At 40.2% G+C, this 13,280-nt stretch overlaps 1 protein-coding gene across 1 annotated transcript in view; it reads left to right on the top strand.

The window, feature by feature from the left end:
• Window positions 1–12,748, top strand: part of PRKCA (protein kinase C alpha) — a 160,545-nt gene extending 147,797 nt beyond the window's left edge. The window contains exons 16-17 of the mRNA XM_074889307.1: window positions 1,909–2,049; window positions 5,932–12,748. Of these exons, the coding sequence (XP_074745408.1) occupies window positions 1,909–2,049; window positions 5,932–6,096 (306 nt within the window). The 3' untranslated portion in view covers window positions 6,097–12,748. The remainder of the gene's footprint in view (window positions 1–1,908; window positions 2,050–5,931) is intronic.
• Window positions 12,749–13,280: the final 532 nt, after the last annotated feature.

The raw sequence follows: 13,280 nt of genomic DNA, 5'->3' as shown, positions 1-13,280 counted from the left end.
CTGTGTGGCCTAAAATTTATCTTAGATTCTAAGTTAAGTTAATTTTTTTTTAAAGAAAAGAATAGATTTGACTTCAGGGGATTAGCTCAGGAAAAAATAATTCATTTGACTTTCCTTTGACTCCGTGTGATTCCCTAGAGTACCGTCAGTCTGCAGCTTTTCCAAACCACCATCTATAAAACATTGTTTGATGTATTATTTACACTGATAAAATATCACTGCACTTAGTGTCAGTTAATTTGGTATTTACTTTCCTCCTTTCCTTTGCAACCATTTATGAAGTATTGTACATGAGCTGGATATTAATCCCTTAAGGAAAAATCATCAAGGAAAAGAAAAGCTGTTTAGAGCAACAAGGTAAAAGGAAAGAGCACTCTAATTTTGAAGCATATCCCAGTGTAGACACACTGAGCAACTGAAACTAAACATGATATATTTTTGTAAAGTACATGCAGATTGATGCCTTGTTGTGAAAATCATACGTTCAAATAGCACAGTTTGGACTTGATCTAATTACCCTGTTTTCAGCTCTCCTGCTTGCTGCTGTCCTGGTAGGTGCTTATGCAAAGGGAGGTCAGAAAGCTAAAATTGCATTGCACCACTAGGTTTAAGGTCAAGTCTCTGTGATACTAACATGTTCATCGTCTGTATTAAACTAACAAATTAATCCCAAATTTCCGTGGGCATTACACCTGAGTGAAGAAGTCGATATGAGAAAGCTTCTGAACCTTATAGTCAGCAGTAGGTCAGCAGTCCCAGGACTGCACACCACTGGGCAAGACAACGTGCCCGCTGTGCTCTTGGAATTGAATTGTCTGCTTGACATCTGTTCCACTGGTTCAGAGTTTGTTGAGTTTGGTAAATGCAGTAACTTCAGAAAGAATTAAAACTACTAGAATCATTATTCACATTTTCTTATGTCACCTACTGTTAAAGCAAGGGGGTTAGAAAAGATAACAAAAATGGGAAAGTTGCTGTTAAGCTTGAAGAAGGATGTGATTCCTAGCCCAGTGCACAGCCGACTTCCCAAAGTCTGCTTAGAGTCGCTTTTATTTTAGGTTCAAAATTGGAATCTGATCAACTCAACATTTGGAGAGAGCCTAAAGTGGTACAGCTGAGGTTTTAAAAAGATGTGTTGAGGTATCACTCCCAGCAGTATATTAATCATATATAATTTGTAGAAGAGCTTTAAAAAGTCCTCACAATACTGGAACTGGGAGTTGCAGGCTACATTGCTCAATTCCTAACATACATATCAAAAGGTTTTGAGGAGCTTGTTAATTAGGGAGCATATTACTGTTTCCAAGCATTCAATGCTGGTGGGTTTGGGTTTTTTTTCCCCAAGTCTGCTTAATCTATGCAACTGGCTATAGTATTGACCAAGATGTCATTAAGGATGCAAGGGAGGAAACACAGATTAGATATTGTCAGCTGGCTGCCAAGAAATTGTAGACTCTGTAATGAGATGTCTCAAACAAGCCCAGAAAAATGAAAGAGGGGGAGGTTGTACTTTGTACAGCTTTAGTATATTGGAATTTATTATGTTTAATTGATTGTTGAGGGAAGGCAGAAGCTGTTCTGGAGATTTATAAGGCTGAACTGAAAGACGAAAGGTGAAATTGAGGAGTGAGTTGTGAACTAACATGATGGCAGGTTGCCCCGGGCACCACCTGCACCCACACCTCCAGCAGCAACCTTTGCCAAATGGGAAAAAGTTCTCAAGTGCAACACTTAATTTTGCTGCTGACGTGCTGTCTCCAGTAATCAAACAAGAAAACTAATCGTCAAAAAATTAATTTTAGCTTTTCAAAACAATTTTATTAGCAACTTGCATCTTCAGGAGAGGAGCAAGAGCATCACAATCATTCCAGTGTTAAACTTCATCATTTGGTGTTTTCTTCCTAATAGCTAATGACTAAACATCCTGCAAAACGCCTTGGCTGTGGCCTTGAAGGTGAAAGAGACATCAGGGAACATGCTTTCTTCCGGAGAATTGACTGGGAAAAACTGGAAAGCAGAGAGATTCAGCCACCTTTCAAACCTAAAGTGGTGAGTGAGATGCCAAGTACTTCCCTCGCTAAATGTGTCTGCAGTCATGCTTTCCCGCAGGGTGAGATTAATGCTGGCTTGATGGTGCTGCAAATCTGGGACACTTCTAAACTAAGGCAATTTGATTATGGCAGACCAGTCTGCAAATCTGCTAATGTTTTGGCACCCTGTAGCATAACCCAGTGTACTTTGTTCCTTGCAAAAAAAGTCTCTCGGTGGTTTGAGTCTTGACTTCGATGGTCATGCACTGCAGAAGTTGAAAACAGGGAAAATTGGCATATTCACATCAGCCACTTGAGACATGTACTCAATGCAGTTCCCGACTGTCTCCTCTGAGCAGCATCTAAAGTCAGTGATTAAAGGTATCTGAGTTACGGGGCTGAATTTCCTCCATGGTGGGCTACACAGCACGGGGGGGGTTGTCTTCCCCATCCTTGAGTGATGCAACCCACATCTTCCAAGTTTGCAAGAATAATTCCTGATTTATTTTTAATGTTTATTACTGGTTTACACGCATGTATCCGTAGGAATATTTTAGAAATCCAAACAAGTGAAAGACATCCTTACCGTGAGAACTGTTTGCATAACGGAATTTGAAGAACTGTATTTGTTGATACAGAATTTCTTTCAGCATGTACTGGACTTTATTGACAGGCAAAGAAAAGTATTTGCACGCAAGAATACAAGCTTTCAGGAACAGCTGTAAATGATTGTGTCCTATCATCGAATCTTTCTTCTCTAACACTTTTTCTGTTTCAACTGAGATGTGTAGCTGGCTGTAGCACTGCAGGTACAGGATCATTGGTCTGTACACTGGTTTGTTTACCAATACAGACATGCGAGTGTGCTATCACAAACTAATGGACAGAGGGAGGCCACTACCTGGTGGCAGAATGTATTCGTCTCTTCTTGTGTACTAACGACTTTTTCACATCACCAGGAGGAGAGTTGTGTGCTGAGAAGAGTATTTTATGCTAGGGGAAACACCCTTTTCGTATGGTGTGGATTTTGCACACAGGGAAGGGTGTAAATAAGTAAAGAATACGCGTGGTGCTGCCAGCCCTGCCCAGCTGGTCCCCAGAGCTGTCTGTCCGAAGGGGAGCTGCACCTCTTCAAAGCCTGTTTTGTGAAAGATTTTCATTGCATGCTTCTTGAGTCAAATTTAAAGCTGATTGTAAAGCAAATCTACCTTCACATCTGTACGTTTTATTAGCTCAGGAACCGAGTGCTTAGACTTTCCTTGAAGTTAAGTGTAACAACAGCATGAAGGGACTAAAAGCTTGAAGTATGGTCTGGTTCCATCATAGCATGTTTCATGGCAGATCCTGGCTTCTGTTTAGAGCAGCTGTGCTTTGTCTCTGTGGTTATCATGACCTGTTTTGTTTATACAGGCTGCTTTTAATATACACCGAGGTGTATTCACACGGAGCCTGACTTTCCCAGATGAAAATAATTTAAAATCCAAGTCTGATATTAACATACACTTTGTGCAACTCATTTATTGTGATTGCTGATTCTGTTTATATTGATTCTAGAAAGCAAAAAACAAATGACCCTTCATCTGTTTGAAGATGTAGATGTATTTATAGGCTTTGTTTGGGTGGGTTTTTTTCAGAAAACCTTTGTAGGTGCATGTTCTTTAGGAAGCACATTGCTGCAGGAATAATCCTGCTGCTCTTGCATACGGCCATGGATCTCACTCGAACACGGAGCTGCAGATTTTGGGTCAGCAGTTGGTTGGTTTAAATAATGTGTTCCCTTCCAGATTGACATTTCACAGGCTACAGGCACAGTCTGATTATTTGGCAGGAAGGACATTTTACTCGTATTTTAAGCTTAGGAGTTCTAGGAGTCCTGTATTTTCAGTTCTGCTTTAATACTGCATTAACGCTCACAGTAGCAATGCTACTTTGTAATGTAAAGACAAATATGTAATTGAAGATGCAAAATTATTGACAAATTATTATATTTGCACCCAAAAGATACCCAAATTTCACATGAGTTATTTCTTAGCCTCTACTAAGTGTAAGCAATAGTGAGAGACCTAATGGAGTCAGGGAATTTGGTTTCAATATACAGCTTGTTTTAATACCTTCCACTTGTTGAAAAAAGAAGAATTAAAAAAAAAAAACCTAAAGAAAAAAGAGCATATTTTTGTGGAAGGATGATGCATATCTGTAGAACATCTCTTTAACAAAGTCTTCCCTGTACGGATAGCCCTTTTGTTGCTGCTCTGGGTTGACTCTATTGCCTCTAAATAAATTTGACTGCTGACTTAGGGATACATCAACTTTCATTCCAACGATGCAGAGTTTTCCCTTGTCAAAGTTCAGCTCTGTCCATTCTTGTTCTCCAGAGATTCTGTACCAAAATGCACTGGCTTCAGTGGGCACCAGGGTATTCGGTGAGTGCAGAACCCCGGGTGAAAAAAGCAGACTACTGTTAGCCTTTAACCTGCTGAAGTGTTCCTCTGCTTGTGTCCTTCCAAGGCTGAACAAGTGTCCTCCTGTGAGCACTGCAGTCCAGTACCTGAGCATGCATTTTTCATCTGAAATACAAACCAGCTTGTGCCTGAGGCAGTAAGAGCTCTTTGCAGCTCAGATCGGGTGGCGTGTCCCAGTCCAGGACGTGCCAGGTGCTTTGCAAGAAGATTGAAAACTATGACTGAGCTGTTCTCAAAAGAGCCAAACACCTCATCCTCAAATTCCCTTAACAGGCCCCCCTTCACTTGGTTTCTCCCGTAAATGCGCAGCTTTATTCATGTTGCATTAGTTTGGAGAAATTAATGTTTAATATTGGCCTATTGTACAAGCCATGTTCTACCCTTTCCAAGTTATCCTCTAAGTCTGAAGACAATAGTGTCACGTTATCCTCTAAATCCACATGTAGATATATTGTAGGGATGGATAGGGAGGAGGGGGTCAGGGACAACAGGAAGAAACGTTCAGGGCCTTTATCACACAACCACGCTGGTTTTGAAGATCTGTTACAGTGGATAGTTTAGAGATAAGCAGATTTACCAGTTTCCTTTAGACCTCTCCACTATATTCGATGCCTAGTTTTCCTCAAATATGCATTTTTTTCCTGCACCCAAGCTAATTTTGTTCTGGTCCCACCTTCATCCTTTTTAACTTGCCTCTAATCATACTTCCCTGCCTTTCAAGTGTTTTCTGCATTACTCAAAACTATCCTTTCCGCAAACCTGATTTCTTTTGTTCTCTGTTCTGAATGAGTTGTGTTCAGCGTGTAGCTATATATAACCCCCCTTCTCGGCTGGGCTTCACAAGACAACGTGTCTCTTCTCTCAGACAAAAAAAGGAGGAAAGCTGTCACAGCACGTTTTGTAAGGAGGACCTGTTCCCAGGATGCGCTCCCTGCCCCAGCTCCCGCCTGCAGTCCCCAGGACTGGAGCTCTGCTGTCGTTTGTGAATTTACAAGAGTTTATATGCTGTACAATGAAGAATCAAAGCGTATGAAATAATTACATTAGGCTTTCTGCAGATCGTGAAGGAAACAGAGACTAACACAAGAATTTAATTTTGCATCATAAAGTTCTTAAGAAAAATGAAATGACTTGACAGATGAAGTATCTCTTGCCAATACCTGTCCATAAAAATATTTTCTTTTTCCTTTTTCATCCCAGTAATTCTGAATATTTAAAGCCTCTTTACTTCATCACCTCATGCTGATGGATGGAAACTTTTCTAAAACTTCTCTGTTTACCTGAGATTTTTTGTTAAAATATCTGAAAAGAAAATTTCCTCTTAACTACTCATAAGAGATGAAGGAAAGTCTTGCATCCTGAAAAATCTGCAGAAAGCTGGAACGGCCAATGTATTGCTGATTTTTTCAGCTGTTTTTCTGTTTGTTTTTTTCTTGCAGTGTGGCAAAGGTGCTGAAAACTTCGATAAATTCTTTACACGAGGACAGCCGGTGTTAACACCTCCGGATCAGCTGGTCATTGCTAACATAGACCAAACAGATTTTGAAGGGTTCTCTTACGTCAACCCCCAGTTCATACACCCCCTTTTACAAAATGTAGCATGAGATGGCGGAACAGGAACAAATCCCGCAGTGGGGAGCGGTCCTTAACCCTACAATTTTTAGGCTTTTGCCTTGTTGATTCCATTTGGGCCTGGAAATTGTAGGGTTAGAAAGTATGAGATGGGGGAAAGGCCACTTATTCAGGTTTTTGGCTTTGCAACAGCGATGTTGTCTTAATGGGAGGTAAATTAGTGTACGGTGCCCACTTATTCCTCTAGAAGTCACCACTGACGCGTCTAAATTTACCCATTTTTTGGTACGTTATATATTTTTGTAACTTCCCACTGTCCTTTTGCTCCCTTTTCCACTCTCCTGCGTTAGAAATAATCTAACACATGGTCTGGAAAAAAAAAAAACAAAAAAAAAAAACAACCTCGAATATTTAGTCCTTCGGTGCGGATGCTGGGAGACAGGAGCGCTCAGCTCCGCGGGACCGCTCCTCCCCGCTCTGCCCGGTGACTTCGGGGAGATCAGCAGCACAAGAGACCGAAACGGCGGCGACGCCAGGGAGGAGAGGCATTGCAAAACAATTGTTGAAAGTACTTGTTTCAGAACTATGACAGAAACAAGGCGGGAGTGGGTTGAAGGGGGGGACAAAATCAAATTAGACCCTGAGGCTTTCGAGAACCGATCCTGTAAGCAACACCAAGTTTAAACACGCTTCAGCGATGGCCAGATCTCTAGGATCTTTGCTAAGTAGCATGTGATAAACTCAAGGGTGAAATTTTGTCTTTAATAATAATAATAATAATAAATAGTAATAATTTTAATAATATTTTTGTGAATTTTAATCTCCATGAGATTATTCTGTGATCCAGGGTGCCATTGTTTGTTCGGTTAATTTCATTTACACCACTCCTCAAGTTTACTGTTAACCAGTTCTAATACCAATATTTTACTATGAGATTTGTTAGCCTGGAATGTAAAACAAAACTGTAATCTCTTAAATCTATTTACATGTGTTTATTTATAGTCTGCAGTATAGGGCGGTAAATCGAAGAAAGCATTATGTGTACAAAATTAACAAAAGAATGCAGCCCCAAGTGACTTCCTGATTTCTCCAGAATAACTCATGAAAATCAAGTGAGATTTAGTCTTAAAATAATCAGTTTTAATTCAGAAAACTTTGGGCTGTAGAATAATCAAGCCTGAAAGAAGAAGCACCTAAAACTTGTTTTATTGATAGAATGGAATTTAATACATTTTACATATGCTTCATGCAATGAATTTTGCATGTTTAGTAATAACTCTTAATAATAAGGGTTAATAATAAGCAGATCTATATTACTGACATAATCATATCAAGCATAAAGAGTATTATAAAAATTTTATAAAACAAATTGTGCTTTATTTGTGAAGTTCTTGTTCTGAATGACATCATTTAGATTTAGCTAAATGTTTTATTGCTATTGTTTTGGTTTTTACTTTAGGTTTTGGATATTGTTAATGGCTTAGGGTATAATCTCTTTTTTTAAAAGTAGGTCTACTTTTAAACAATAATTGCTACCTGCAGGTTTTATACGAGGTTCAATTAGGCTTTCATTTCACGTCTGCTTATTACTTACAGAGAAGGAAATAGACTTTATTTGCAATGATGAACACTGTAATTAATGCAATCTTCTCCTCTCTTATTACTTAGATAAAAAAATTTTGATATTTCCTCTTACAACTTACCAGAAGATATTAATTCAAATATCAGTAAATATTTTTTGTGCATATTTTGGTTTTGTTACAGCATGTAAAATAGTAGGCAGTGCATTTTCCTTTTTTTGTCCCTTCTGCCTTGTTACTGTTAGCAGCCATAGGCACTTTTTGTCTGTCAGATGTGCATGACGATGTCAGAAGCATGATGTCTCTGTTGCTGCATGCAGACTGATTACAATTTTTCCAGCATGTAAACATATTCAAAAAGTAAGATATTTGCCATAAAAGACTTAAATTTATACTAGAATATGTAACTGGGGGGGTGGGGTGGGAGGGGAATCTACTTTCTAATCATCTTTTATGACAATAAAACATGGAACCTGTGCCAAAGATTCTGTTAGGAAGATCCAATCCTGCAAACCAGTAGCCAAGTGTTTGAGGTGCGGGGATGACCCGTGGTGGAGTGGGACAGTCTGTGAGTGAAACACGACTGGATGCGAACGGCATCGGGGTCTGCTTCTGCACCCGTGGTGCCCTCAGAAGCGTATTTTTGGTGCCTAGGACGCGTGATTTGCAACACTCCAGAGGTTTTGCCCAGTCACAGTCCTTCTGCAGCCCCAGCTCGAAGCAAGGGGCATCTCCTGAGCAAGGGCGAGTGGGCTGTAGTGAGGGAACCAGCCTGTGCTGAGGGATGCGAAAACACTCGGCTAGCGAGGGGCACTGACCAACTAACAAGAACTCAGATTGTTGCCTAAATAAACAGAACTCCAAATTTTTAAGACATTTTAGGAGTAAAATTTTTAAACTATTCTGTGTCAAATATGTTATCAGCCAAGTCTGGGAGTTAATTTTCTTCTTTATATATTATATACTTTAAAAATTATGGTATTCACCATAACGCATGTGGATTAGTGCAGCATTCATGACTATTTATGTTTTTCTGAATGTGCTTAGCCTGCCATAGTTTAGGAAAATCTGAGTATCATGCTGTAGAAGATAAAAGATTCAACAGATTACTGAGGCTCAGATTTTGAATAAAGAAGGGGCTCTCAAGTAAGTCTGTCTGCCGAGAGGCGGCATTACATGTGTTTTAAGAATGTGAAGTGAAAAAGACGCTTTTGAAAAAGGAAAATACTGGGAGAAATACCAGCACACAGGTTTTGGAAGTAAGAAAAGCAGTACAGGGGCAGAACTGAACCAAGCCACAAACAGGCAGGAGATCTCACAGGTAGATGTTCCCCAACAGTTCTGGTTTTCCTGATGAAATACGAATTGTACAGGGTAGTCCCGTTGCAGGCGGTTGTTGCCGGCACAGCTGTGACAGTCGGTGCTGTTCACACCAGAACACAGCATTAAAGAGCTGGTCCAACACCTGAACAGAGCTGCTCCTTTTCTGGCTACTTCCCATAATGAGTTTCTTAGGCACTTGCATTTGCTCCCCAGTTTTTCTGATGTAGAAGCAGAAATTCCTCTTTAACGTTGTTACCTCAAGTCCCTGGGCTTGTCACATCTCATGTCATCTTCTGTAGGTGTCTGTAACGCTTATGAAAAGGGACTGTGAACTCATGGATCCTGCAGGAATAAGACAGGGTTGTATAAAGCAGGGATTGAATATTTGTGTTACTCCTCGCTGCTCCGCCCAGTGCACTCGCACGTGAACGCTCACACTTGGACCAGCCCTTTAATGAGAACTCCAGGTGGTTTATCATCTAGAAGTTTATAATGGCAAGTAAAACCTTAAGTATCCAGGAAGCATTTTCATATCTTTTTTAATACAGATGTTATTTATATAATATTTTTCACAAGATTTGGTTTTCTAGACAACATGTATCAACAGAGGGAGAGGCATTAGAGCTGCTTTTCTTTCACTGGTGTTCAATAGCAACCGTAATCCGAACACCCACGTTATCACAAAGATTTCTAAAAGTCAAATTGAAAATTATAATGCACTGAAGCTGGGGTGGAAGTTTTGGGAGCTGAATTTCCATCCCACATGTGCTTGAGCCCCAAGGGGCTCCAGAGCAGCCCCATTCCTGCTGTGGGAGGCACAGGTCTGCCACGTAAAAATTCCAGACCATTTTCAGGGATTAAAAGAGACTTAACTGGCTCCTAGGCAAATTTCTTCATTATTCAAGCATCTGGGTGTTTTTATCCACCCTCAAGTCACTTCAGCAGGGTGGTGGGTTTCCAGAACAGCCACTTTGCCCCCCGGCCAGTCTCGGTCCTCTTAACAAGGATTGCACATACGTGAGAAGGAGAGAGCATGTTCCCATAATAAAATACTGCTCCTTAATCCAGTTTATAGAAGGAATGCAATTTAGCTTTCTGATCCTTCATTCTTTCCAGAAATACAATTGAATTTCCTTTTACAAACTGAAGAAAGTTCTTCTGGAAATCATCTGTTAGTTTAAAAGAACTCATCATATCTAAATGCTGTTGGCCTTTGAAATCCATCCTGTCTTTTGGGGTGAATTCAATTGAATAATGCTGGGCTTCTGTAAAATTAATAAGGTCAAGTGAGAGAGGAACGTGTCTTCTAGCTAGAAAGATGACATGTCCAAGGGCCAGGATTGAGTAGTTCCACTTGCAAAGTCTGTTTTCTCAGTCGGTGCATCCGGATGCAATCCCAGCTAAATGCCGTAGGAGACACATGCAGTTAGCAGAGGGGGAAGATCCTCCTTTTTAAGCAAAACACATCATTGGAAATAATAATAATCCAGTAATAAAACTTTGATATGAGTAGAAAGCATATTTACAGTATTGAGTTTACAGTGGGCTTTTGGACCTGCCACAAAACTTCTGGAAACGTTTAATGTGATTTTCAGTTCTTTTAGTCATTAGCATAAATTATTGTACATAGGTTTTGTCTCTTTGAAAACATGAGTGTTGGCTCTAGGCGATGCGTTACCTCTCTGTGCTGTTCGGTAGGTAGGCGCTGAGCTGCTAAGTAGTAAAAAAGTAGACAAGCTAAAGCACTTTCATCCTTGGCTCCACACTCTTAGATGGGATCTTAAATAGTTCAGTTGAAGAATTAAATAAGATTTGACTCCATAAACATGTATGATTTCCTACCAACAAGTAACTGTGCCAGTAACAATTGGTAATTAAATAGCCTTATGATGAATAATCATCATGCACTACAGCCCTCCTGTTCCTAGGAAAAACGAGCGAGAGGGCAAGTTATTAACCTCTCTGCCTCAGTTACCTCATCTGTAAAATGGGGATAATAATACTTACCTCACAGGGAGGTGTGAGGACTTCTTAGGTAATGGTTCTAATACACTTTTAACCTGAAAAGAGTTGTGTAAGTATTATTATAATTTTTAAGATTAAATCAGCTTATTTGATTCACATGGTATTGCTGGATATACCATGCTGTTTCTACTTTTTTATAGAGCTTTAGTAATTCTGCTGAAACCATTTGAAGAGAAATAAAATCAGATCTGATATATTTCTTACAGAATCTGGAGTCCAGCTTTTGTTAACTGGAGTCAGGGTGCGGTGGGGAGTGATGCTTGCTGATTGTGTAGGTCAGCTGCATTTACCTCTTTCCCAGTTACTGAGATTTCTATGTGCAATTTAAAAATTCCATGTAAATGGAAGTCTTAGTAAAGCTGATTATTGGAGGGTGAGATTCCCTATGTGTAAAGGTCAGCACAGCTGTTTTCTAATAATGTTTCTACTGACTCCTGTTGAAGGAGAAGCGATATTCTTTATGCAGCTGGTCCATCCATGACAGGTTTATTCCATTGATGTTTTAATGTATTCCTGTGTTGTATATCTTCATGCTTTTCTTTTCCTTGTCTGTGACACCATAGTTCAAATGTAAAGAAAACTGCCCTAGAAGCTGTGATTTTTCCTCCACTGTCAGTCAAGCAAAAAAAAAAATAAAAATCAGCAGTCTATTAATAATTTTAACCAGTGACTGGCCCCAGCCTGTTTCCATTGAAGCTCACTTCTCACTATGGGATACATTGGAAAGTCTACAGCTAATGTTAATTAATTTTATAATTGTGAGTTGGTGACAGGAACATTTTAATGGAAAGCAAAATTATGTTTCTGATCTTTATAAACCTTTTCCTAAGAACTATTTGAATTGTATTTACTTTCCTTCTGTTTGAACCCTGCGAGGCCACGCTGCCGATGGCTCCGTCCTTCCAGGGCTCCGCGTGCTCCTCTCTTGGCCGGCCAAGGCATCCGGGCAACCGCTGCCTCGAAGCTCGCTGTGTGCTTAGTTGCTTTACTGGAGCCAAGACTGCGGGATCCAGCATCTGGCAGCACTAAGCCTGTAAGCCCCAATTCAGCAAAAATAAGTATGTGCTGGTGCCCGTTCTGTCCAGCAGAGCGTGGCCACTGGGTTTGCCTCGGAGCAGCGCCGCGATACATCCCGCGGAAGCCAGTGGAGTTTGCCCACTCAGATGCCTTGCTGACTTGGAGCAGAACAAAACCTTCTTGCAGTGATAATACAAATTTTATCTGTGGCTTGTTCCCCACAAAGCCTTTCGTTTATTCTCTCATGTGCTATAAAATGAATGTAAAAAAAAGAATTCCAACAAAACAAAGCTCGTTGCCTCCTTTAAAAATGTGCATTTCCCAACACGTGTCTGGTGTTGCACGACAGTACAGAGCACACCTGAGACTTCTAAAACGATTGCATGTTACTTTAATGTTATCTTCTTTTAAACAAGGAGTAATCCCACTGTGAACTCATTCATATTTTTAATATTATTTAAAACCCAAATTTTGTATTTATAAAGAGGAGAACATTATTTATTTTCTTATCATTTGTCTGCAAGATGCTACCAGAAAATTTGGAGAGGCCATTCCGTTTAAAAAAAAAAAAAAAATAAAAATAATTGGAAGTATAGTGGGCAAGACTGATGTATAAATTACAGCATCTTTTTGTTTCTTAATTTGCAATATCTTCAATCTTTGTTTGCATGAAATGCTTTTGTTAAATATTAATTGTAGTTTCAAAGCAAGTGTGTATGAATAAAAATACTGATCATTACTTTTGTGCGAGTTTGGTCTGCCGTTATGAAATTTCATTTTAAAATTGACTCTGCAAAGCCCAGGGGCTGAAGAGATTATGGAGTGATCAGCCGCAGAGCTCACCCAGATCCAGACCTTGATTCTCCATTCATACACAGAATTTTAACCTGGGCCCTTTTTTAATGCCTGTTAATAAATCAAAAGAAAAAGAGGCTTAAGTGGAGAAAAGATGTGTCTGTAAGAGGATTTGTGCGTGCTGAGAGGTGAGCAGGCAGCTCTTTGAGCCAGCAGGTCCCTGGCTGACCTGCTCGCTGGGCTCAGCATCCCTGAGCCGCTGCAGGTGTGGATGGTGCAGGGAAGAGCAGCCCCAGGAGTGAAGCGAGGTCTCGGGTTGGAGGATGTGACCCCCAGCTCGATGTGGGACTTGGTGCTGGAGGGATGTGCCCTGCTTCTTAGCAGTTAGACCCCAAGAAAACTCAAAGTTCACTTTTTCACGTCCCTGTGTGTGTGAGCCCCGGGTGGTTCATTCCACTCTGCCTTTTCTCCCTGGG

Source organism: Strix uralensis, chromosome 19, assembly GCF_047716275.1.
Source record: "Strix uralensis isolate ZFMK-TIS-50842 chromosome 19, bStrUra1, whole genome shotgun sequence".
Taxonomy (NCBI): domain Eukaryota; kingdom Metazoa; phylum Chordata; class Aves; order Strigiformes; family Strigidae; genus Strix; species Strix uralensis.
Note: the sequence above shows the minus strand (reverse complement) of the source record. Positions and strands in the feature narration are given on the sequence as shown.